The sequence below is a fragment of the Mustelus asterias genome, chromosome 23, assembly GCF_964213995.1.
Source record: "Mustelus asterias chromosome 23, sMusAst1.hap1.1, whole genome shotgun sequence".
NCBI classification, from domain to species: Eukaryota; Metazoa; Chordata; class Chondrichthyes; order Carcharhiniformes; family Triakidae; genus Mustelus; species Mustelus asterias.
Window position 1 is genome coordinate 73473704 of NC_135823.1, and position 26876 is coordinate 73500579.

The 26876-nt window shown below is 43.4% G+C and overlaps 1 protein-coding gene across 9 annotated transcripts in view; it reads right to left on the reverse strand.

The window, feature by feature from the left end:
- Window positions 1-26876, reverse strand: part of LOC144510889 (uncharacterized) — a 52199-nt gene that overhangs the window by 6583 nt on the left and 18740 nt on the right. For 3 of the 9 annotated variants that reach the window (XM_078240939.1, XM_078240940.1, XM_078240941.1), the window contains 3 exons: window positions 24643-25804; window positions 23979-24062; window positions 18829-18921 (listed from right to left, as the gene is read on the reverse strand). In XM_078240939.1, coding sequence (XP_078097065.1) covers window positions 18829-18921; window positions 23979-24062; window positions 24643-25803 — 1338 coding nt within the window. In that variant the 5' untranslated portion in view covers window position 25804. Of the gene's footprint in view, window positions 1-6181; window positions 6303-18828; window positions 18922-23978; window positions 24063-24642; window positions 25805-26876 lie in introns of all 9 variants that reach the window. The other 6 variants (XM_078240948.1, XM_078240947.1, XM_078240943.1 and 3 more) reach the window with 4 other exon arrangements.

Here is a 26876-nt window from a genome sequence, read left to right on the forward strand (position 1 = left end):
AAAGGAATTAAGGGTTATGGTGAGCGGGCGGGTAAGTGGAGCTGTGTCCATGAAAAGATCAGCCATGATCTTATTGAATGGCGGAGCAGGCTCGAGGGGCCAGATGGCCTACTCCTGCTCCTAGTTCTTATGTTATGACCCGGGTTTGTTTCCCAGCTTAGGTCACTGTCTGTGTGGAGTTTGCACATTCTCCCAGTGTGGGTTTCCTCTGAGTGCTCCAATTTCCTCCCACAGTCCAAAGATGTGCAGATTAGGTTGACTGACCATGCTAAATTGCCCCTTAGAACATAGAACATTACAGCGCAGTACAGGCCCTTCGGCCCTCGATGTTGCACCGACCAGTGGTACCAATCTAAAGCCCCTCTAATCTACACTATTCCAATATCATCCACATGTTTATCCAATAACCATTTGAATGCTCTTAATGTTGACGACTCCACTACTGCTGCAGGCAGGGCATTCCACGCCCTTACTACTCTCTGAGTAAAGAACCTACCTCTAACATCTGTCCTATATCTATCACCCCTCAATTTAAAGCTATGTCCCCTCGTGCTAGCCAACACCATCAGAGGAAAAAGGCTCTCACTATCCACCCTATCTAATCCTCTGATCATCTTGTATGCCTCTATTAAGTCACCTCTTAACCTTCTTCTCTCTAATGAAAACAACCTCAAGCCCCTCAGCCTTTCCCACCATACCAGGCAACATCCTGGTAAATCTCCTCTGCACCCTTTCCAACACTTCCACATCTTTCCTATTATATGGCGACCAGAACTGTACGCAATACTCCAAATGCGGCCGCACCAGAGTTTTGTACAATAATGCGGCTGCACCAGAGTTTTGTACAGTAGTGTCAGGGGGATTATAACTGTAAATATGTGGGGTTACGGGGATAGGGCCTGGGTGGAATAGTTGTCAGTGCAGACTTGATGGGCCAAATGGCTTCCTTCTGCACTGTAGATGCCATGATTGGGAAAGGCCAGGCTCATGGCTAGGAGAGCTAGAAGAGTTGACTAGGATCAAGGAACTAATTGATGGGGGGGAGGATGCAGGGGTAAGGGGAATTACAAAATTAATGGTAGAGGAGAGGGTGCAAGTGAATGAAGGCGGTAATTTAGATAAGGGAGTAGAGGGAGAGGGTGTTCGCGACTCATCAAAGCGGGTCCAGATAAAAGCTGGAATAAGGACACTTTGCCTGAATGCACGAAGCATTCGGAACAAGGTAAATGAGTTGATGGTGCAAATCAGCACAAGTGGGTACGATCTAGTGGCCATTACAGAAACGTGGCTGAAAGGTGACCAGGACTGGGAGATGAATATCCAGGGGTATCAGGCGTTTAGGAAGAATAGACAGGAAGGAAAAGGTGGTGGGGTCGCGCTATTAATAAGAGATAATATCAGGGTAGTACTGAGGGATGACATAGGCTCTGAGGAACAAAACGTGGAATCATTATGGGTAGAGATGAGGAATAGTAGAGGGAGAAAGACACTAGTAGGTGTGGTATATAGGCCCCCAAATAATAATGTTGAGGTAGGGAGGGCTATAAACAAGCAGATAAGGGATGCGTGTAAAAACGGAACGGCAATAATCATGGGGGACTTCAACATGCACATTGACTGGCAGACTCAAGTCGGTAAGGGTGGAATGGAGGAAGAGTTCTTAGAATGCTGTCGGGATAGTTTCCTTGAACAGCATGTTACGGAACCGACGAGGGAACGAGCTATTTTGGATCTGGTATTGTGTAACGAGGTAGGTAGAATTAAGGATCTTATTGTGAAGGACCCTCTTGGGTCTAGTGACCACAATATGGTCAATTTCTGATTCAGATGGAAGAGGAGAAAGTTTGGTCCCAAACCAGTGTCCTCTGTTTGAACAGAGGGAAATATGATAGGATGAGGGATGAATTGGCTAAGGTAGACTGGGAGAGCAGGCTGGCAGGTAGGATAGCTGAGGAACAGTGGAGGATTTTTAAGGAGATCCTTTTCGGTTCTCAGCAAAAATATATTCCAGCAAAAAACAAGGATTGTAAGAAAAGGGAGAACCGGCCGTGGATAACGAAGGAAATAAAGGAGTATTAAAATAAAAACAGCTGCGTACAGAGTGGCCAAAAATAGTGGAGAAACAAGTGATTGGGAAAAATTTAAGAAACAACAAAGAGAGACTAAGAAAGCGATAAAGAAAGGAAGGATAGACTATGAAGCTAGGCTAGCAATTAATATAAAAAATGATAGTAAAAGTTTTTATAAATATATAAAAAGGAATAGAGTGGCTAGAGTGAATGTTGGACCCTTGGAGGACGAGAGGGGGGAGTTAATAGTGGGAAATGAGGATATGGCTGAGTCTTTAAATAAGTTTTTTGTGTCGGTCTTCACGGTGGAGGACACAAATAGTTTGCCAAATATTAACGATAGAGGGTTGGCAGCAGGAGAAATACTTAATACAATTAATGTTACCAGAGAGGCAGTGCTGGGTAGACTAATGGGACTGAAGGTGAACAAGTCCCTGGGCCCGGATGGAATGCATCCCAGGGTATTGAAAGAAATGTCAGAGGTAATAGTGGATGCGTTAGTGATTATTTATCAAAACTCGTTGCATTCTGGGGTAGTGCCGGTTGATTGGAAAACGGCTAATGTTACGCCGCTGTTTAAAAAAGGAAGGAGACAAAAGTCGGGTAACTATAGGCCGGTCAGCTTAACGTCTGTAGTAGGGAAAATGCTGGAATCCATTATTAAAGAGGAGATAGCAGGGCATCTGGATAGAAATGGTTCGATCAATCAGACGCAGCATGCATTCATGAGGGGAAAGTCCTGCTTGACGAACATGTTGGATTTTTATGAAGATGTGACTAGGGCGGTTGATGGAGGAGAACCGGTGGATGCGGTGTTTTTGGATTTCCAAAAGGCGTTTGATAAGGTGCCCCATAAAAGGCTGCTGAAGAAGATTAGGGCACACGGAGTTGGGGGTAGTGTGTTAAAGTGGATTGGGGACTGGCTATCCGACAGGAAGCAAAGAGTCGGAATAAATGGGTGTTTTTCCGGTTGGAGGAAGGTAACTAGTGGCGTGCCGCAGGGATCGGTACTCGGGCCGCAACTATTTACCATTTATATAGATGATCTGGAGGAGGGGACGGAGTGTAGGGTGACGAAGTTTGCAGACGACACAAAGATAAGTGGAAAAGTGAATCGTGTGGAGGACGGAGAAGATCTGCAGAGAGATTTGGACAGGCTGAGTGAGTGGGCGAGGATATGGCAAATGGAGTATAACGTTGATAAATGCGAGGTTATACACTTTGGAGGAAATAATAACAAATGGGATTACTATCTCAATGGAAACAAATTAAAACATGCTACGTGCAAAGGGACCTGGGGGTCCTTGTGCATGAGACGCAAAAGCCCAGTCTGCAGGTACAACAGGTGATCAAGAAGGCAAATGGGATGTTGGCCTATATTGCGAGGGGGATAGAATATAAAAGCAGGGATGTCTTGATGCACCTGTACAGGGCATTGGTGAGGCCGCAGCTGGAATACTGTGTGCAGTATTGGTCCCCTTATATGAGGAAGGATATATTGGCATTGGAGGGAGTGCAGAGAAGGTTCACCAGGTTGATACCGGAGATGACGGAAATCTTTGTCGCTTCTTTGGACACGGGTGAGGTCCCTGAGGATTGGAGGATAGCGAATGTGGTCCCGTTGTTTAAGAAGGGTAGCAGGGATAACCCAGGAAATTATAGGCCGGTGAGCTTGACGTCCGTGGTAGGGAAGTTGTTGGAGAGGATTCTTAGAGACAGGATGTATGTGCATTTAGAATGGAACAATCTCATTAGTGACAGACAGCATGGTTTTGTAAGAGGGAGGTCGTGCCTTACAAATTTGGTGGAGTTTTTTGAGGAAGTGACAAAAACGGTTGATGAAGGAAGGGCCGTGGATGTCGTCTATATGGATTTCAGTAAGGCATTTGACAAAGTCCCACATGGCAGGTTGGTTAAGAAGGTTAAGGCTCATGGGATACAAGGAGAAGTGGCTCGATGGGTGGAGAACTGGCTTGGCCATAGGAGACAGAGGGTAGTGGTCGAAGGGTCTTTTTCCGGCTGGAGGTCTGTGACCAGTGGTGTTCCGCAGGGCTCTGTACTGGGACCTCTGCTATTTGTGATATATATAAATGATTTGGAAGAAGGTGTAACTGGTGTAATCAGCAAGTTTGCGGATGACACAAAGATGGCTGGAATTGCGGATAGCGCAGAGCATTGTCGGGCAATACAGCAGGATATAGATAGGCTGGAAAATTGGGCGGAGAGGTGGCAGATGGAATTTAATCCGGATAAATGCGAAGTGATGCATTTTGGAAGAAATAATGTAGGGAGGAGTTATGCAATAAGTGGCAGAGTCATCAGGAGTATAGAAACACAGAGGGACCTAGGTGTGCAAGTCCACAAATCCTTGAAGGTGGCAACACAGGTGGAGAAGGTGGTGAAGAAGGCATATGGTATGCTTGCCTTTATAGGACGGGGTATAGAGTATAAAAGCTGGAGTCTGATGATGCAGCTGTATAGAACGCTGGTTAGGCCGCATTTGGAGTACTGCGTCCAGTTCTGGTTGCCGCACTACCAGAAGGACGTGGAGGCATTGGAGAGAGTGCAGAGAAGGTTTACCAGGATGTTGCCTGGTATGGAGGGTCTTAGCTATGAGGAGAGATTGGGTAGACTGGGGTTGTTCTCCTTGGAAAGACGGAGAATGAGGGGAGATCTAATAGAGGTATACAAGATTATGAAGGGTATAGATAGGGTGAACAGTGGGAAGCTTTTTCCCAGGTCGGAGGTGACGATCACGAGGGGTCACGGGCTCAAGCTGAGAGGGGCGAAGTATAACTCAGACATCAGAGGGACGTTTTTTACACAGAGGGTGGTGGGGGCCTGGAATGCGCTGCCAAGTAGGGTGGTGGAGGCAGGCACGCTGACATCGTTTAAGACTTACCTGGATAGTCACATGAGCAGCCTGGGAATGGAGGGATACAAACGATTGGTCTAGTTGGACCAAGGAGCAGCACAGGCTTGGAGGGCCGAAGGGCCTGTTTCCTGTGCTGTACTGTTCTTTGTTCTTTATGAGGGGTTTGGATTATGAGGAGAGGCTGGGGAGATTGGGTTTGTACTCGTTGGAGTTTAGAAGGATGAGGGGGGATCTTATGGAGACTTATAAGATAATGCGGGGGCTGGATAGGGTGGAGGCGGAGAGATTCTTTCCACTTAGTAAGGAAGTTAAAACTAGAGGACACAGCCTCAAAATAAAGGGGGGTCGGTTTAAGACAGAGTTGAGGAGGAACTTCTTCTCCCAGAGGGTGGTGAATCTCTGGAATTCTCTGCCCACTGAGGTGGTGGAGGCTACCTTGCTGAATATGTTTAAAGCGCGGATGGATGGATTCCTGATCGGTAAGGGAATTAAGGGTTATGGGGATCAGGCGGGTAAGTGGTACTGATCCACGTCAGATCAGCCATGATCTTATTGAATGGTGGGGCAGGCTCGAAGGGCTAGATGGCCTACTCCTGCTCCTATTTCTTATGTTCTTATGATAAGGTAACTTATAAAATTCTAACAGAGTTGAAGAGGGTAGAGTCAGAAAGAATGTTTCCAGTGGTGGGGGAGTGCAGAACCAGAGGTCATAGTTTGAGGATAAGGGGTAAACATTTTAGAACTGAGGTGAGGAGAAATTTCTTCACCCAGAGGGTGGTGAACGTGTGGAATTCACTACCACAGAAAGTAGTTGAGGCCAAAACGTTGTGTGATTTCAAGAAGAAATTAGATATAGCTCTTGGGGCTCAAGGGATCAAGGGATATGGGGGGGGGAGGGGGATCAGGATATTGAATTCGATGATCAGCCATGATCAAAATGAATGGCGGAGCAAGCTCGAAGGGCCAAATGGCCTCCTCCTGCTTCTAGTTTCTATAATAAACATCATCACGTGAAGGTGAGTTAGATGTCACAGGACACAGCAGATGTACTTTAAACTGTGGTTAAAAATACATGTACACTCAATAACAAAACAATCCTAGAGATATGAAAATTGTCTTTTCAATGTTTTGACATCAGCTAACTACTCAAATTGTGATATATACAAACAAAAGATTTGGTATCCACTTGAGTTTACGTATTTGCAGTACATGCCAGTAATATCTCAAACACACACACCTTAATAATAATTCGACTGAAAAAGCTCATTTTACATCAACTCGCTTGAGAAATGCAGCTTACAACCGAATAATGTTACAAAAATCCCCAATGTAGATTTTGTGTTTCCTGGTGCCAAACCCTGTATGCAACAAAATAGATTGTAATTAATCAAATCTGCTATCTTCTGCCACTGTCTGCACTTTTTAAAACCCCAAAACATTGAGCTTAGATAAAATAACTTAAAACTAATCGACAGAATTTCATACCCTTGCAATCAAGACAGTTTTTGCTCAAAATTAATTTCAGCTAAGTTTAATCAGCATGACTTTATCCCCTTGAAGGTGATCCATGTTAATGCCCATCGTGGTTTCTCGGAATTGGTCAATTTCTTTTCCACTTTTCTGGCTGCCTTAGATTTGTATCCGTCTTTAGCCACATTTCCTGCAAACGGAATCTTAAATCCCCGAAACAGGTGAGTTTGGGTCAAAAGGAATGCAAAATCTCAAATTCAAAGCAACCCTTTTCAAACTCGCCTTAAGGTTTTATTGGGGGTGGGACAGGGGCAGGTAGCCAATACTTAATATTTAAATATTATAATAAGGCAGAGTGCCTCAGATTTAACGTCCATTTTAAACTGCACACTGATCAGCTTTCCCAGGGATTGGACAAACCCAGCAGTTAAAGGGAGATCAGGATTTCAATTTCTATTTACCTGATCTCCTACATACCTGTTCCCCCACATCGAAACGCTCCTATCTAAAACTTTCCAATCTCTCCTCCCCTGCGCAAACCCCTTCCCAATCTCCCCATGGACTACTCTCCAGAATCAGTTGCATTCTTGGTCACACACATCTCCATTAAGGACGGTCACATCAGCACTTCACTGTACCGCAGGCCCATGGATAACCTCATGATGTTCCACTTCTCCAGCTTCCACTCTAAACACGTTAAAGAAGCCATCCCCTACGGACAAGCCTTCATACACACAGGATCTGCTCAGATGAAGAGGATCGCAACAGACACCTGCAGACGCTGAAAGACGCCCTCAGAAGAACAGGATATGGCACTCAACTCATTGATCGACAGTTCCGACGTGCCACATCGAAAAACCGCATCGACCTCCTCAGAAGACAGACATGGGACACGGCGGACAAAGTACCCTTCGTTGTCCAGTACTTCCCCAGAGCGGAGAAGCTACGACATCTTCTCCGGAGCCTTCAACATGTCATTGAAGATGAACATCTCGCCAAGGCCATCCCCACACCCCCACTTCTTGCCTTCAAACAGACCATTCTACGCAGCAAACTACCCAGTCTTCAGGAGAACAGTGACCATGACACCACACAACCCTGCCACAGTAACCTTTGCAAGACGTGCCGGATCATCGACACGGATGCCATCATCTCACGTGAGAACACCATCCACCAGGTACACAGTACCTACTCTTGCGATTTGGCCAACGTTGTCTACCTGATACGCTGCAGGAAAGGATGTCCCGAGGCATGGTACATTGGCGAGACCATGCAGACGCTACGACAACGGATGAATGGACAACGCTCGACAATCACCAGGCAGGAGTGTTCCCCTCCTGTCTGGGAACACTTCAGCAGTCAAGGCCATTCAGTCTCTGATCTTCAGGTAAGCGTTCTCCAAGGCGGCCTTCAAGACACACGACAGTGCAGAGTCGCTGAGCAGAAACTGACAGCCAAGTTCCGCACATGAGGATGGCCTCAACTGGGATCATGGGTTCATGTCACACTATCTGTAACCCCCACGACTAACTAATTATCCTTTCTCCATTCGCATTGTCTGTACCTGTAAAGACCTGATTACCTGTTAAGACTCACATTCCAACCATTATCTTGTAATTGAGTTTGTGTCTGTACATGCCCTGTTTGTGAACCAAATCCTGCACTCACCTGATGAAGGAGCAAGGCTCCGAAAGCTCATGCTACCAAATAAACCTGTTGGACTTTAACCTGGTGTTGTGAGACAGAAGGTTGGTTAGGGCAAGTTTAGGGCCAGTTATAGATGGCAGAGGGAAGTTATGTGTGGAACCGGAGGAGATTGGTGAAGCATTGAACCAATATTTCTCTTCGGTGTTCACGCAAGGGGACATGAATATAGCGGAGGAGGACACTGGGTTGCAAGGGAGTAGAATAGACAGTATTACAGTTGATAAGGAGGATGTGCAGGATATTCTGGAGGGTCTGAAAATAGATAAATCCCCTGGTCCGGATGGGATTTATCCAAGGATTCTCTGGGAGGCAAGAGAAGTGATTGCAGAGCCTCTGGCTCTGATCTTCAGGTCGTCGTTGGCCTCTGGTATAGTACCAGAAGATTGGAGGTTAGCGAATGTTGTCCCATTGTTTAAGAAGGGGAACAGAGACTTCCCCGGGAATTATAGACCGGTGAGTCTCACTTCTGTTGTCGGCAAGATGTTGGAAAAAATTATAAGGGATAGGATTTATAGTTATTTGGAGAGTAATGAATTGATAGGTGATAGTCAGCATGGTTTTGTGGCAGGTAGGTCGTGCCTTACTAACCTTATTGAGTTTTTTGAGAAAGTGACCAAGGAGGTGGATGGGGGCAAGGCAGTGGACGTGGTATATATGGATTTTAGTAAGGCGTTTGATAAGGTTCACCATGGTAGGCTTCTGCAGAAAATGCAGATGTATGGGATTGGGGGTGATCTAGGAAATTGGATCAGGAATTGGCTAGCGGATAGGAAACAGAGGGTGGTGGTTGATAGTAAATATTCATCATGGAGTGCGGTTACAAGTGGTGTACCTCAGGGATCTGTTTTGGGGCCACTGCTGTTTGTAATATTTATTAATGATCTGGATGAGGGTATAGTTGGGTGGATTAGCAAATTTGCTGATGACACCAAAGTCGGTGGTGTGGTAGACAGTGAGGAAGGGTGTCGTAGTTTGCAGGAAGACTTAGACAGGTTGCAAAGTTGGGCCGAGAGGTGGCGGATGGAGTTTAATGCGGAGAAGTGTGAGGTAATTCACTTTGGTAGGAATAACAGATGTGTTGAGTATAGGGCTAACGGGAGGACTTTGAATAGTGTGGAGGAGCAGAGGGATCTAGGTGTATGTGTGCATAGATCCCTGAAAGTTGGGAATCAAGTAGATAAGGTTGTTAAGAAGGCATATGGTGTCTTGGCGTTTATTGGTAGGGGGATTGAATTTAGGAGTCGTAGCGTTATGTTGCAACTGTACACAACTCTGGTGCGGCCGCACTTGGAGTATTGTGTGCAGTTCTGGTCCCCACATTACAGGAAGGATGTGGAGGCTTTGGAGAGGGTGCAGAGGAGGTTTACCAGGATGTTGCCTGGTATGGAGGGGAGATCCTATGAGGAGAGGCTGAGGGATTTGGGATTGTTTTCGCTGGAAAGGCGGCGGCTAAGAGGGGATCTTATTGAAACATATAAGATGATTAGAGGTTTAGATAGGGTGGATAGTGATAGCCTTTTTCCTCTGATGGAGAAATCCAGCACGAGGGGGCATGGCTTTAAATTGAGGGGGGGTAGTTATAGAACCGATGTCAGGGGTAGGTTCTTTACCCAGAGGGTGGTGAGGGATTGGAATGCCCTGCCAGCATCAGTAGTAAATGCGCCTAGTTTGGGGGCGTTTAAGAGATCCGTAGATAGGTTCATGGACGAAAAGAAATTGGTTTAGGTTGGAGGGTCACAGTTTTTTTTTTAACTGGTCGGTGCAACATCGTGGGCCGAAGGGCCTGTTCTGCGCTGTAATGTTCTATGTTCTTATTGTGCTATCTCCCCCAGTGTGACACACATCCCTGAATCCTCTAATCTCCTGCCCTATCCCTATGATTTCCCTTGCTGCCCCTCCCACCTGCAGCCACTTTCCTCTGACACTGACCAGCCTCTCAATCTGGCTGACTGCACTTGAAAACCAAAGAACAGGATCCCACCAAATCCAGCAGGACCCGGGAGGAAGGCCATTCTTCTGATCTTCCTGACAAAATTGTTTTGGCAGATAAGGCTAAGGAGAATCCAAAGAGCTTCTACAAATACATAAAGGGCAAAAGAGTAACAAGGGAGAGAGTAGGGCCTCTTAAGGATCAACAAGGTAATCTATGTGTGGATCCACAAGAGATGGGTGAGATCCTAAATGAATATTTCTCATCAGTATTTACTGTTGAGAAAAGCATGGATGTTAGGGAACTTAGGGAATTAAATATTGATGTCTTGAGGAATGTACATATTACAGAGAAGGAGGTGCTGGAAGACTTAAAGCGCAAGAAGGTAGATAAATCTGCAGGACCTGATGAGGTATATCCCAGGACGTTGTGGGAGGCTAGGGAGGAAATTGTGGGTCCCCTAGCCAAGATATTTGAATCATCGATTGTCATGGGTGAGGTGCCTGAAGATTGGAGAGTGGCAAATGTTGTGCCTTTGTTTAAAAAGGGCTGCAGGGAAAAGCCTGGGAACTACAGGCCAGTTAGCCTCACATCTGTGGTGGGCAAATTGTTGGAAGGTATTTTGAGAGACAGGATCTACAGGCATTTAGAGATGCAAGGACTGATTAGGGACAGTCAGCATGGCTTTGTGAGTGGAAAATCATGTCTCACAAATTTGATTGAGTTTTTTGAAGGAGTAACCAAGAAGGTCGATGAGGACAGTGCAGTTGATGTTGTCTACATGGACTTTAGCAAGGCCTTTGACAAGGTACCGCATGGTAGATTGTTGCATAAAGTTAAATCTCACAGGATCCAGGATGAGGTATCTAAATGGATATAAAATTAGCTTCTTGACAGAAGCCAGAGGGTGGTTGTAGAGAATTGTTTTTCAAACTGGAGGCCTGTGACCAGCGGTGTGCCTCAGGGATCAGTGCTGGGCCCACTGTTATTTATCATTTATATTAATGATTTGGATGAGAATATAGGGGGCATGGTTAGTAAGTTTGCAGATGACACCAGGATTGGTGGCATGGTGGACAGTGAGGAAGGTTATCTCCAGTTGCAGCGGGATCTTGATCAATTGGGCCAGTGGGCCGACGAATGGCAGATGGAGCTTAATTTAGACAAATGCCAGGTAATGCATTTTGGTAGATCGAACCAGGGCAGGACTTAATGGTAGGGCGTTGGGGAGAGTTACAGAACAAAGAGATTTAGGGGTACATGTTCATAGCTCCTTGAAAGTGGAGTCACAGGTGGACAGACTGGTGAAGGCGGCATTCGGCATGCTTGGTTTCATTGGCCAGAACATTGAATACAGGAGTTGAAGTTGTACAAGACATTGGTAAGGCCACACTTGGAATACTGTGTGCAATTCTGGTCACCCTATTATAGAAAGGATATTATTAAACTAGAAAGAGTGCAGAAAAGATTTACTAGGATGCTACCGGGACTTGATGGATTAAGTTATAAGCATAGGCTGAATAGACTGGGACTTTTTTCTCTGGAGCGTAGGAGGCTGAGGGGTGACCTAATAGAGGTCTATAAAATAATGAGGGGCATAGACAAGGTAGATAGTCAATATCTTTTCCCAAAGGTAGGGGAGTCTAAAACTAGAGGGCATAGATTTAAGGTGAGAGGGGAGATGCACAAAAGTGTCCAGAGGGGCAATTGTTTCACACAGAGGGTGGTGAGTGTCTGGAACAAGCTGCCAGAGGTAGTAGTAGAGGCGGGTACAATTTTATCTTTTAAAAAGCATTTAGATAGTTACATGGGTACGATGGGTATAGAGGGATATGGGCCAAATGCGGGCAATTGGGATTAGCTTAGGGGTTTAAAAAAAAAAAAGGGCAGCATGGACAAGTTGGGCCGAAGGGCCTGTTTCCACGCTGTAAACCTCTATGACCACAATCCAGCCGACAAAACCTCCAGGTTAATATGTGTGTGTCAAAAAACTCAATTAGCCTGTGTGTCTATTGAACAGCTTACATCCCACAAAACTCTTTCTTTTTTAAAGCCCCCAGTCTCAACTCCAGTCATGGGGGGGGAGATCAGGGGTGGATCTGTTAGAGGCTAAATGTAATAAATGAGGGGATGAAGCCATTTGGCCCCTTGCGTTTGCTGCAAGCATACAATACCATCATGGCATTTTGTCTTGTTGTAGAACCCAATATGTGTTGAAGTGATTATAGTCTTGTTCAAAAACATTAGCACTGTCCATAAGTTGAAATGCAGAAGAAATTAATTGCTATGATCATATTTTTAGCTGAACTATTTCTGTCTCGTTGTAGAGTTAGGTCTATTTATTTATTAGTGTCACAAGTGAGGCTTACATTAACACTGCAATGAAGTTACTGTGAAAATCCCCCGGTCGCCAGTGTAGTTATATTTGCAAACAACATGCTTTTATTCTCTAAAAGTGCCATGAACGGCAATTGGAATGGATTTGGATCAATATCACCCAGAACACAACACACTGAAGATTCTTTACATCTATGATGTGTTACTAAAAATCTTGCACCTCCTGTTCATGTGAGACCACATTTAGAATATTGTGTGCAGTTCTGGTCACCTCACTATAAGAAGGATGTGGAAGCGCTGGAAAGAGTGCAGAGGAGATTTACCAGGATGCTGCCTGGTTTGGAGGGTAGGTCTTATGAGGAAAGGTTGAGGGAGCTAGGGCTGTTCTCTCTGGAGCGGAGGAGGCTGAGGGGAGACTTAATAGAGTTTTATAAAATAATGAAGGGGATAGATAGAGTGAACGTTCAAAGACTATTTCCTCGGGTGGATGGAGCTATTACAAGGGGGCATAACTATAGGGTTCGTGGTGGGAGATATAGGAAGGATATCAGAGGTAGGTTCTTCACGCAGAGAGTGGTTGGGGTGGGGAATGGACTGCCTGCAGTGATAGTGGAGTCAGACACTTTATGAACATTTAAGCGGTTATTGGATAGGCACATGGAGCACACCAGGATGATAGGGAGTGGGATAGCTTGATCTTGGTTTCAGATAAAGCTCGGCACAACATCGTGGGCCGAAGGGCCTGTTCTGTGCTGTACTGTTCTATGTTCACAAAGTGTAACTTCTGCTGTCACATTTCATATCATTAGAAATTGCTGTTATAACATTTCCATTTCAATGTTATTCCCATCTGAAAAAAAAGGTTCCATTTCAGAAGGAACTTTACCATTGGGACAGGCTCCACCTGAACTGGGACCAGGATCCTAGTGGAAATGGAAAATACGGCAGTCACAAGGACTTTAAACCAGTAAATGCAGGAGGCATGCGATGGAGGCTCAGGTGGAAGGAAAGGTAGTATAGATAAACTGGCAGAGTAATGGGGATTGAGCGGGGGAGTGGGACTAACTAAATTGCTCCATGGGGAACTGGAATGGACACGATGGGCTGAATGGTCTCTTTTTGTACCATTAATGACTTTAGTTAGGCAAGGCTGGGATCAGACAGACACAGTCCATAGTGAACTGGGCAGATCTGTTACTGTGTAAAATGAAAGATCAGTGAGAGGCGTTCAAAAAATGAACTTAATTATCGAACCTGTTCATATCTCGAAAGAGCAAGGGCTCTACTTGTTAAAACAAAATGGCCATGGCGACTAAAGGGATAAGAGACATCGTAAAACTAGAGAGAGCAATCAATCCTGATAACTGGAAAAGATCAAAGAATTAAAGAGTGACAAAATAGCTACAAAAAAAAAGAGAATATGAAAAGAAACAGAGAGGATATTAAAATCAACACAAACATTGTATGAAATGATTAGGGAAAAGAGGGCGGTCAGGAGGAATGTGGATCCTTTGAAAAGCTGGTAAGTGTTATTAATGAAAATAAAGGATGTTGGATAAACTCAGCAGGTCTGGTAGCATCTATGGAGAGAGAAACAGGTTTAATGTTGAGAGTCCATAGAACCCTTCTACAGTTTTTATGCTGAATAATGACTATGCTTCATTGCTACAGTGTAGGAAGAGGTCAGCATGCCAGACACCCCAAGAAAACTAATACTGAATCAGGGATGGAGCATACCAAAAGTAATGCAAGCAAAATAGAGGGTAACTAGCCATGGAATTGTAAACCAGTTGGCCCAACATCTGTTGTCTGGAGATTGCCAGAGGCGTCCCTAATTAAAGTTGAAAATATTTAGCAGACCAGGGAGATGGTGTGGATTTATAAAGGGCAGTTCATGCCTGATGAACCTGACTGTTTATCTGTTTAAAGTATTCACTGTGATGGACTGGGGAATTTCTATAGACCTTATTGATAGGAATTTCCAGAGGGCCTTTGAAAAAGTCTCTCACTGGACACTGTTGGCTAAAGTTGAAGTTCATGGAATTGAAGGCAAATTATTAACCGGGTTAGGAAATTGGTTGAATGGCAGGAAAGCGAGAGATGGACAGGTACTCTAATTGTGAATAGTGGTGTCCCACAAGAATCTGTGTTAGGGCCTCAACTATTCATCATATTTATTAATCATTTAAATGATGCAATATTAAATTATATCCAATTTTTACTGATTTTGCAAAGATAGGCTACACTTTCAGCAGTGTAGAAGGATTCATTAAATGACAAAGAGATATTGTTGGATTGCGAATAGACGAAATGGTGGCAATTGGATTTCAATGTAGCAAAAATGAAGTCATCCACTTCAGACCTAAAACAGATAGAACAAGGGACATTGTAAATTGTTAAAAACTAGAAAGAGCGGAGGTTCAAGGAGACTTCAGCCAGGACATTTATCATTAAAATGTAATGAATGGTTACAGAAAATAATCAAAAAACCTAATGGAATACTGGCCTTTATATCTGGGAGACAGGAATACAAGTGGGTAGAAATTACACTGCTGCCATACAAAGTCCTGCTCAGGCCACTGCTGGAAGCTAATAAACAATTTTGGAAACCATATCTTCGAAAAGATTAGTGGCCTTGGAGGAACTGGAATGTATATGAACCAGAATAACCATTCTATGGGTTAGTTTAGTCTATTTATCGTCACAAGTAGGCGCTGCAATGTAGTTATTACATGTGGTAAACCTTCACTGTACTCCCTCTATAGCAAGGACATCCTTCCTCAGATAAGAACACCAAAACTGCACACAATACTCCAGGTGTGGCCTCACCAACACCCTGTATAATTGCAGCAAAACATCCCTATCCCGATACTCAAATCCTCTCGCTATGAAGGCCAACATACCATTTGCCTTCTTTACTGCCTGCTGTACCTACACACTTACTTTCAGCAACTGATGCACAAGGGGACATCAAGGTCTCGCCGAGTATTCACCTCTCTCAATTTACAGCCATTCAAGTAATTTCTTCCTATTATTGCTACCAAAGTGGATAACCTCACATTTATCCACATTATACTGCATTTGCCATGCAGATGTCCACACACTCAGCCTGTCCAAATCACACTGAAGCATCTCTGCATCCTCCTCACAGCTCACCCTCCCACCCAACTTCGTACCATCTGCAAATTTGGAGATAATATATTCAGTTCCCTCTTCCAAATCATTAATATATAATGTGATTCGTTGGGGGTCCTAGCACAGATCCCTGTGGAACCCCACTAGTCACTGACTGCCAATCAGAAAAAGACCCATTTATGCCAACTCTTTGCTTCCTATCTGCTAACCAGCTTTCTATTCATTCAAGACATTACCTGCAATCCCATGTGCTTTAACTTTACATCGTACAAAGAACAAAGAAAATTACAGCACAGGAACAGGCCCTTTGGCCCTCCAAGCCTGCACTGACCATGCTGCCTGACTGAATTAAAACCCCCTATCCTTCCAGGGACCATATCCCTTTTTTCCCATCCTATTCAGGTATTTGTCCAGACACCCCTTAAAAGTCACCATCGTATCTGCTTCCACTACCTCCCCTGGCAGCGAGTTCCAGGCACCCACCACCCTCTGTGTAAAAAACTTGCCTCATACATCTCTTTTAAACCTATGCGCCGAGTAACTGACTCTCCCACCCTGGGAAAATGCCCCTCATAATCTTGTAGACTTTATCAGGTTGCCCCTCAACCTCCGTCGTTCCAGTGAGAACAAGTTTCTCCAACCTCTCCTCATAGCTAATGCCCTCTATACAGGCAACATCCTGGTAAATCTTTTCTGTACCCTCTCCAAAGCCTCCACATTATTCAAAGTGTGGCAACCAGAATTGAACACTATATTCCAAGTGCGGCCTAATTAAGGTTCTATAAAGCTGCAACATGACTTGCCAATTTTTAAATTCAATGCCCTGGCCGATGAAGGGAAGCATGCGTATGCCTTCTTGACTACCTTTTCCATCTGCATTGCCACTTTCAGTGACCTGTGTACCTGTACACCCAGATCCCTCTGCTTATCAATACTCTTAATGGTTCTATCATTTACTGTATATTTCCTATCTTTATTAGGCCTTCCAAAATGCATTACCACAGATTTGTCCGGATTAAACTCCATCTGCCATCTCTCTGCCCAAGTCTCCAACCTATCTATATCCTGCTGTATCTGCTGATGGTCCTCATCACTACCCCCAAATCCACCAATCTTGGTGTCGTCCGCAAACCTACCAATCAAACCAGTTACATTTTCCCCCAAATCATTTATATACATTACTTTACAGTAGTCTGTTATGTGAGACCTTGATAAAAGCCTCTGAAAGTCTAAATAAACCACATCCACTGGTTGTCCTGGGTCAACTCTACTAATTATATCAAAGAATTCCAAAAGACTCATCAAGCATTATTTCCCCTTTGTAAATCCATGCTGACTTTGTCTGATTATACCACTGCCTTCCAAATGCTGAGTTATGAAATCCTTGATAATGGAATCAAGTAACTTCCCCAGTACCGACGTTAGTCTCACTGGTCTATAGTTCCCTGTTTTCTCCCTACCTCCCTTTTTGAATAGTGGGCTTACATTAGCTACACTCCAATCTGTAGGAACTATTCCAGAGTCCAAAGAATTTTGGAAAATAACCACCAATGGATCTATTTCCAGGCCACTTCCTTAAGTACTCTGGGATGAAGATTATCAGGACCTGGAGATTTATCCACCTTCAATCCCATCAATTTCCCCAAAACCATTTCTTTACTAATGCTGATTTCCTTCAGCTTCTCACTAAAATGTGTTTCTCTCACAACTTCAAATACGTCCAATTATGGGGATAGGGCCTGGCTGGGATTATTGTTGCTGCAGGCTCGATGGGCCAAATGTCTCCTTCGGCACTGTGGGTTTCTATGACTCTAGGATAGGCATGGTTGCAGATCAACCTTATGGAGTGGTGGAAAGGGTTTGTGGTCGTAAATGGCCCAATCCTGACTCTACATCTTTAAAAAGACCTCTGGCGTCTGCTCAGCATGTGTCCAGGAGGAGCTGGGAGGAATTTCAAAGGATCTGACCCCGACATCCTCCTGAGCCGCTGTAACAGTATCTTCAGAGCTGGATGATTTCCCAGACTCCACAACTGTTGAGCTGTCAGTCTGATATTCACAGCTGTGGGCAGCATTCAAATTAGCCCCAAACCGATTCTGGCCTCTTGTCGCTGGCTTCAGATGGGAAACACAACGACTTCATTGACCTTGCAGCCACTTCGAAGGAGGTCGAATTCTCCTCCCCCATGCTGCATCTTAAAAATAAATAAAACTGCCCAGATTAGCTGCCCATGGCAACACTACAGTCAATTGATTGGTCATTTTCAAAGTAAGGGGTATAGAGTATAAAAGCTGGAGTCTGATGATGCAGCTGTATAGAACGCTGGTTAGGCCACATGTGGAGTACTGCGTCCAGTTCTGGTCGCCACACTACCAGAAGGACGTGGAGGCATTAGAGAGAGTGCAGAGAAGGTTTACCAGGATGTTGCCTGGTATGGAGGGTCTCAGCTATGAGGAGAGATTGGGTAAACTGGGGTTGTTCTCCCTGGAAAGATGGAGAATGAGGGGAGATCTAAGAGGTGTACAAGATTATGAAGGGGATAGATAGGGTGAACGGTGGGAAGTTTTTTCCCAGATCAGAAGTGACGATCACAAGGGGTCACGGGCTCAAGGGGCGAAGTATAACTCAGATATTAGAGGGATGTTTTTTACACAGAGGGTGGTGGGGGCCTGGAATGCGCTGCCAAGTAGGGTGGTGGAGGCAGGCACGCTGACATCGTTTAAGACTTACCTGGATAGTCACATGAACAGCCTGGGAATGGAGGGATACAATCGATTGGTCTAGTTGGACCAAGGAGCGGCACAGGCTTGGAGGGCCGAAGGGCCTGTTTCCTGTGCTGTACTGTTCTTTGTAACTTGATGCTGGTTATTTTTGGCCCACATCTCAAACCGTGAACATTTTAAATTTGCAAAATAACAATTAATTTGCTCTAGCTAATTTAATAATTAAAATTAGAGTCTTAAAAGACCAAACACATTGGATGTGACCTGACTAATGACTTCAAAAATGCACAGCAATTGCAACACACAGATTTAAAATGTACACAGTTTCTACACCTACGTCAGCATTTCAGATTCACTAGGATGAGAATTGCCGGCCAATAATTTACTCTAAACCTTCAAAAATATTGCTGCCGAACTCCAGTGGCTTTTGAAAGTTCCTCAAACCAATTTGTTCATCTAAAGTTAAACCTTAAAACAGGATTGTGCAGCTAATCAGTCATTACTCCGTGTATCAATATCCAGCCATACTGATTTCCATAAGGGTACTCCAACATAAACGTTAGCCATAAACTCTTTACTTACTCTTGGTTTGATTTCTGGGGAAACTTTAGTTTCTAAAGTACCGGTTTTGCCAGATTCTCTGTCAATTTCTTCTTGCAAAGCTTGCCGCCTGGCCTAAAGTAAATCAAATTTAAAACAAAATCTGATAAAGTTTAGTAAGTGATATCCAATATTCAGAAAATGTTCAAGTGTCCTGTTTGTGTGAAATAAGTTATGTCACAATTACAGAGTAATAGACCCAGACTACAACATTTATCTTTAAGGTGTTTTAGAATTTTTGTGCAAAATAGTGCAGACTTCACAGAATACACATCTCATGTTCTTCTTTAGAATTGTTAACCCACAAGTGGACCTTTAAGTAAATATTGTCAATTGGAGTACATATCACAAAATTGTTACAGCACAGGAGGCCATTCGGCCCAACAGGTCTACACCAGCTCTCTGAATGAGCAACTCATCTAGTGCCTTTCCTTCAGGTCCCCCCTATAACCACGCACATTCTTCCTTCAGAAAACAATCCAATCCCCTTGTGAATACTTCGATTGACCCTAACCTCACCACACCATCATTCCAGGCCTTACATATTAAAAAGATTTTCCTCATGTTGCTTTTGCTTCTCTTGACAATTACTGTCAATCTGTACCCTCTCATTTTCAATCATTTCACAATCATAGAATCCTACAGTACAGAAGGCGGCCATGGAGTACAATGTTGGTAAATGTGAGGTCATCCATTTTGGTAGGAATAACAGCAAAATGGACTTTTATTTAAATAGTAAAAAATTGCAGCATGCTGCTGTGCAGAGGGACCTGGGTGTCCTTGTGCAAGAATCACAAGGAGTTGGTTTGCAGGTAATTAAGAAGGCAAATGGAATTTTGTCCTTCATTGCTCGAGGGATGGAATTTAAAAACAGCGAGATTATGTTGCAGCTGTATAAGGTGCTGGTGAGGCCACACCTGGAGTACTGTGCACAGTTTTGGTCTCCTTACTTGAGAAAGGATATACTGGCACTGGAGGGGGTGCAGAGGAGATTCACTAGGTTGATTCCAGAGTTGAGAGGGTTGGCTTATAAGGAGAGACTGAGGCTATACTCATTGGAATTCAGAAGAATGAGGGGAGATCTTATAGAAACATATAAGATTATGAAGGGAATAGATAAGATAGAAGTAGGGAAGTTGTTTCCACTGGCAGGTAAAACTAGAACTAGGGGGCATAGCCTCAAAATAAGGGGAAGCAGATTTAGGACTGAGTTGAGGAGGAACTTCTTCACACAAAGGGTTGTGAATCTGTGGAATTCCCTGTCCAGTGAAGCAGTTGAGGCTACCTCATTGAATGTTTCTAAGGCAAGGATAGATAAATTTTTGAACAGTAAAGGAATTCAGGGTTATGGTGAGCGGGCGGGTAAGTGGAGCTGAGTCCACGAACAGATCAGCCATGATCTTATTGAATGGCAGAGCACGCTCGAGGGGCCAGATGGCCTACTCCTGCTCCTAGTTCTTATTTGGCCATCGAGCCTGCACCGACCACAATCCAATCAAGGCCCTATCCCCATAACCCCAGCATTTACCCTGCTAGTCCTCCTGATCCTAAGGGGCAATTTAGCATGGCCATTCAACCTAACCCACACATCTTTGGACTGTGCGAGGAAACCCTAGCAGACATGGGGAAAGAGAGAGAGGAGAGAGAGAAGGATCAACTTAATGCGAGGTAGGTAGGGAAGAAGCTGTTCTTGAGTCGGTTGCTACATGTCCTCAGACTTTTGTAACTTTTTCCCCGAGGGAAGAAGGTGGAAGAGAGTATATCCGGGGTGCGTGGGGTCCTTCATTATGCTGGCTGCTTTTCCCGAGGCAACGGGAAGTGTAGACAGAGTCAATGCATATGAGACTGGTTTGAACGATGGACTGGACTACATTCACGACCCTTTGTAGTTTCTTGCGGTCTTGGGCAGAGCAGGAGCCATACCAAGCTGTGATACAACCAGAAAGAATGCTTTCTTTGGCGCATCAATAAATGTTGGAGAGAGCCGTAGTGGACATGCCAAATTTTCTTAGTCTTCTGAGAAAGTAGAGGCGTTGGTGGACTTTCTTAACTATAGTATCGGCATGGGGGACCAGGACAGGTTTTTGGTGATCTAGACATCTAAAAACATGAAGCTCTCGACCATTTCTACTTCATCCCCATTGATGTAGACCGGGGGATGTCCTCCACTATGCTTCCTGAAGTCGATGGCTATCTCCTTCATTTTGTTGACATTGAGAAATTATTGTTGCCGCACCAGTTCACCAGATTCTCTCTCTTTCCTGTACTCCGTCTCGTCATTGTTTGAGATCCGACCCACTATGGTGGTGTCATCAGCAAACTTGAAAATCGAGTTGATGGGGAATTTGGCCACACAGTCATACGTGTATAAGGAGTATAGTAGGGGGCTGAGATCACTGCCTTATGGGGCACCGGTGTTGAGGATGATCGTGGAGGAGGTGTTGTTGCCTATCCTTACTGATTGCGGTCTGTGGGTTAGGAAATTCAGGATCCAGTCACAGAGGGAGGAGCCAAGGCCCAGGAAACGGAGTTTGGAGATGAGTTTTGTAGGAATAATGGTGTTGGAGGCTGAGCAGTAGTTGATAAATAGGAGTCTGACATAGGTGTCCTTGTTATCTAGGTGTTCCAGGGTTGAGTGCAGGGCCAGGGAGATGGCGTCTGCCGTGGACCTGTTGCAGCAGTAGGCAAACTGTAATGGATCCAGGCAGTCCGGGAGGCTGGAATTGATTTGTGCCATGACTAACCTTTCGAAGCACTTCATAATGATGGATGTCAGAGCCACTGGATGATAGTCATTAAGGCACGCTGCTTGGCTTTTCTTTGGCAGCGGAATGATGGTGGTCTTCTTGAAGCAGACAGGGCCCTCAGATTGTTGCAAAGAGAGGTTGAAGATGTCGGTGAATACCCCCGCCAGCTGATCCACGCAGGATCTGAGTGCACGTCCGGGTATCCCATCCGGGCCAGTCGCTTTCCGTGGGTTGACCTTCGAGAAGGCTGCTCTGACATCTGCCATTGTGCAAATGGAGTGCATGTTCCAGTAACTGTCCAAAATATGCCTAATTAGGTTTTACTTTGCAGGTTGGGCAGGAATAACCAATTTTCTAGTTAAAAAACACATCTGGATCTTAATGATGTGATAGATTCCAATTTGACTGTGTTTATTGGCAGCTCCCCATCTCAGACGATCATTGTGATTGTCGAAACAAGTGTGGATATAATGGCGGCTCGTACAAATGGGGTCGTAGGTTTAGAGTGGCAATTTTAACTGTGCAGCTGACCAGTTCCTGTTGGGCAGGGTCGGTTAAAATCACTCCCTCCACTCCACAAAGTGTTTTGATTTTTAGATCATTGTTTTTTGATTACCGAGTGACTGAAAAGGAAACAGTAACAGCTCAATTCAGTTAAATTCATTACGTCTTAGAAATGATTTTCATTTTTTTGCGGTACATAAATTTGTACAACTTTGCAGATTAAAATATGACATCATTTTATCATAAAACAGCTGTTCTGCAGAATAAGATCAGCTTCTCTCTTTGGCAGGTAAAACTACTCATTTCTTAAATGTCAGCATTAGCACAGTGGTAGCACTTGCGAGAGTCAGATGATTATAGCTTCAAGGATGGAATCTAGGCCGATACTCTGAGGGAATGTCCCGTTCTACACAAACAAGTGAATATAAATGAGAAGACTGGGGATCTCTTCCTATATTCTGTGCAACTTTAATCAGTCAACTAACATGATAAAAACAGGTCATCTGCTCAGTTTTCTCAATTGCTTTTTGCAGAATCTTCCTATGCACAAATTGGCTGCTGTGTTTACCTCAAAATTGCTTCGGGACTCAGAATTTGCAAGACGCTATGTGTCAATACCTTCTTCATTTGTTCCCACACCTTTACCCTGCCCAGTTAACCCCAATTCCTTCCTCCTCCTAAAGGTGATGCTAGGATGGCAAAACTTATCTAAATAATTCCTTACTGAGCTCTGACATGGTAGCTCATGGTCATTGACAACAATAGGTAGCCATCATAGAAGATTCTCTCATCTTTATATTCAACATCCACAGGTATGCATGCCTCCAATCGTTATTACAATTCTCTGATGATGGCACACACGGGGGTTATACATTTACACTTTATATATAGATACATACGTGATACAAGCTGCCAGCAACAGGAAATAGATTGGTGGGTAGATGATTAATCATCATTCAATACATGAAATTAATTACAGAAAAGTGTGAAATGAAGCATTTTGGTAGAATGGATGGGGCGAGGTAATGTAAACTTAACAGCAGAGTTCTGAGCCTGAGGGTGCATGTGCATAGATTTTTGAATGTGGCAGGACATAGTGAGAGAGTAGTTAGCAAAGCACGTGGGATCTTGGGCTTAATAAATAGAAGCATTGAGTACAAAAGCAGTGAACCAATGCCAAACCTTAGAAAGTTCTGATTTGGCCCTAACTAGCGTGTTGCATCTGGTTCTGGTCACCCGTAGGGTGCTTGGGAGGCTACACAAGAGATTTACCCAAAGCTCCAGCGATACGAGATTTTAGTTCGATTACGTTAAATAAGTTGGGGTTATTTTCTTTGGGGCAAAGGAGACTGAGGTAGATTTGATAGGGCTGTACAAGATGTGGACAGGCTTAGATGAGCTAGACAAGGCAAAACCGTTCCCTTAGCTGAGTGAATAAGGACTAAGGGACACAGATTCAAGATTTTGGATAAGAGATGCAAGTGGAATGTGAGGAAGTGTTTTTTAAAACATGAGTGGTAATGACCTGAAACTTGCTGCCTACAAAACTGGTGGATGCAGAAATAATCAATGATTTCAAAAGGAATTTGGATGGGTACTTTAAGGAATTAAGGCTGCAAGGAGAGTGGGAATGACTGCACTGCTCCAGAGGGAAATCAACATGACTCCGTTCACCTGATGAAGGAGCAGCACTCCGAAAGCTCGTGATTCCAAATAAACCTGCTGGACTTTAACCTGGTGTTGTGAAACTTCTTATTGTGCTCACCCTAGTCCAACGCCAGCACCTCCACATCATTATTCAAAAGTTATCTATCTTCCTTGGCCCCTAACCACTTTGGTTGGACAACAACTGAATAACAGACATCTAAATGTATTGTGTACCTTGTCTATTTTCACTTCAAAGATATTCCCTTTCTTTTCAGACATAATCAGCAAATCATCATCGTCGCATAATTCCTCTTTTACCTGAGAACAGAAAATTCAGTTACACTTGATTATAATTATATATATCTAATTCTATATTAAAATAAATAACTGACTGTTAATCTGTTTCCTATCAGCAGAAACAATGCTCAGGAGTGTCACTATTGCATGGCTTAACATCAAATTACTGTAGATTTAACCAGCCACCCATCCATTGACTCTGTCTACACTTCCCGCTGCCTCGGCAAAGCAGCCAGCATAATTAAGGACCCCATGCACCCCGGACATTCTCTCTTCCACCTTCTTCCCTCGGGAAAAAGATACAAAAGTCTGAGGTCACGTACCAACCGACTCAAGAACAGCTTCTTCCCTGCTGCTGTCAGACTTTTGAATGGACCTATCTTGCATTAAGTTGATCTCTCTCTACACCCTAGCTATGACTGTAACACTACATTCTGCACTTCTCGTTTCCTTCTCTATGAATGGTATGCTTTATCTGTACAGCGCGCAAGAAACAATACTTTTCACTGTATGTTAGTACATGTGACAATAATAAATCAAATCAAATTTAAAGCATTATAAGTACTATGCTCCAGTTTAAACAAAAAATATTATGGTTTACTTTACAAACATGTATCCCAGATGAGATCTCTTTCTTTTTCCTTTTAATCTTTTCAGTTTCTACAGATTCTCCAACATTGAATGTGGTCTTCTGCTTTTTCCCTTTTGTAGTCACGGGGGAGTTCTGCAATTTACAAACACTGTTAGCTGCGTCTAGCTTCAGTCTCTCTCTGTCCGATGTTGCAATTCCTTCCCCCTCAGCTTCAATTAATCTTTTCCTTTTCTTGCCAGATTTAGTGCTGTATTCCATCTCATTTCCTATTTGCTCCACTCTCATCACCTTCTCCACTGGTAAGGTTTCTCCTTTGTGTGCTCTTTCTGGTTCCTCAGTATGCAGCTTTTCTTTCTTTCGCTTTTTTGCATGTGTTCTGTCTGTAGTACTGCTCAAATTGTCCAGTTTTTGTTCATCTTTTTGCCTCCTTGAGTCTGCTACTTTCAGGTTGTCACTCCCAGCTTCAGGCTCATCAATATTTCGGTCTCTTTTCCGTTTCTTCATTGGTTTCTCATCTTCAGATGTGTTAGTATCTACCGAATGAGATTGCTTTTTCTTTTTCCTTTTCTTCACACTACTGGCTTCAGCAACACAAGATATTTTTAGCGTTTTACACACTTTGTCTGGAGTCCCATTTGAAGTTTTAATATTTTTAGATAATCCTCCTTCCATATCAACATTGTTTTTTCTCTTTTTCTTCTTATTACCCTCGCTTTCACCCTGAATTCTGCTTGGGTCCTCCTCACAGATATTTCTTTTACATTGCTCTGAAATATTTTGAGGGTCAGATACATCATCTGGCTGAATGTTCTTTTTTCTTTTCTTTTTCTTTTTCAAACCATCAGATATGTCTTTGTCAATTTCACTTTCTCGTGGACTCTTCTTTGATATTTTTTTCTCAATCTTGGAGTCTTGTTCCTCCTCTCCAACGTTTGACCTTTTAGATTTGCTTTTCTTTTTCTTTGCTCTCTTTGGATCATGGCACACATCAGCATCACTGGCTTCCACTGGAATCTCTCTCATTTCAGCCTTTCTCCTTTTCTTTTTTTCTCTTTTAAACTTGTTTTTCTTCTCATATTCTTGGTTTTGGTTGACAATAATGTTTATTTCAATTTGCTTTTTACTTTTTACTGATTTTGAATGAGTTGCTTCAATGTCAGTTTTGAACATTCTAAAAAAAGTTGGAAAGAATATTAGTGCCATCCATTTAATCAACATATACAATAAATCAGATAAACAAATTAAATATTATGTTCAAGAATAACTTAATCATTTAGATAAAAGCATGTATTTCATTCTTATATTATTTATATAACTTGCACTGGGTTTCCAATATCAGATGTCTTTTGCTCACTGAACTCTGTGTATTGTAAAGAACTCAATAATCACTTCATTAAAACACCTCTGATTACTATTTTCCAGAAACGGTCTAACCTTTCCCTAGCTGATTGCACTTGTGGAAATGCAAGAGTCAGTCACCAATAGGATTTCATTAGATTTACCAAAGGCCCAAAGAAGCCAAAATTCCTTCACCGTTTAGATTTAATAAAAATGTATCCAATCTTGCCTTATTGGCTGTGCAAGGAAATGAAAAATATTTAGTGATCAAATCCCAAACGTCTTGTCATTAAATTATCTTGAAATAGTGAGACGTGTTGCATTTTGGATGGAAAATGAGGGGCAATTCAATGGTATAATGTTAAGTGGGTGCAGAAAAGGGAGAAATCTGGGGCCTCACATGCACAAATCTTTGAAGCTGGGAGAGCAAGAAGGCTGCTAATAAAAAGCATACTTATAAATAGAGGCATAGAGTACAAAACCAAGGAAGTGATGGTTAAAGCTTTATAAGTCACTGGTGAAGGTTCAGCTGCAGTAATGTGTGCAATTCATTTAGGAAGCTCGTCAAGGCCTTTGAGAGGTTCAGAGATTTGCCAATATGATACCAGTGATGAAGAACCTCACTTCAGCAGAGATACGAGAGAAGCTGGGATTGTTCTTCTTAGACCAAAGGGAGAGATTTACTAAAAGTGTTCAAAAGAGGTTTTGACAGAGTAACCAGAAGGCACAAGATTGCAGATTATTGGGGAAACAATCCAGATGAAAAACAAGAAACTGTTTTAAAAAAATGTAATGGATTGCTACAATCTGGAAAATACTTCCTGGAAGTGTAGTGGAAGCAGATTGAGTTAGTTTATTTCAAAAGAGATTTGAATATGCAATGGGACATGTCTAATGGTAATGTG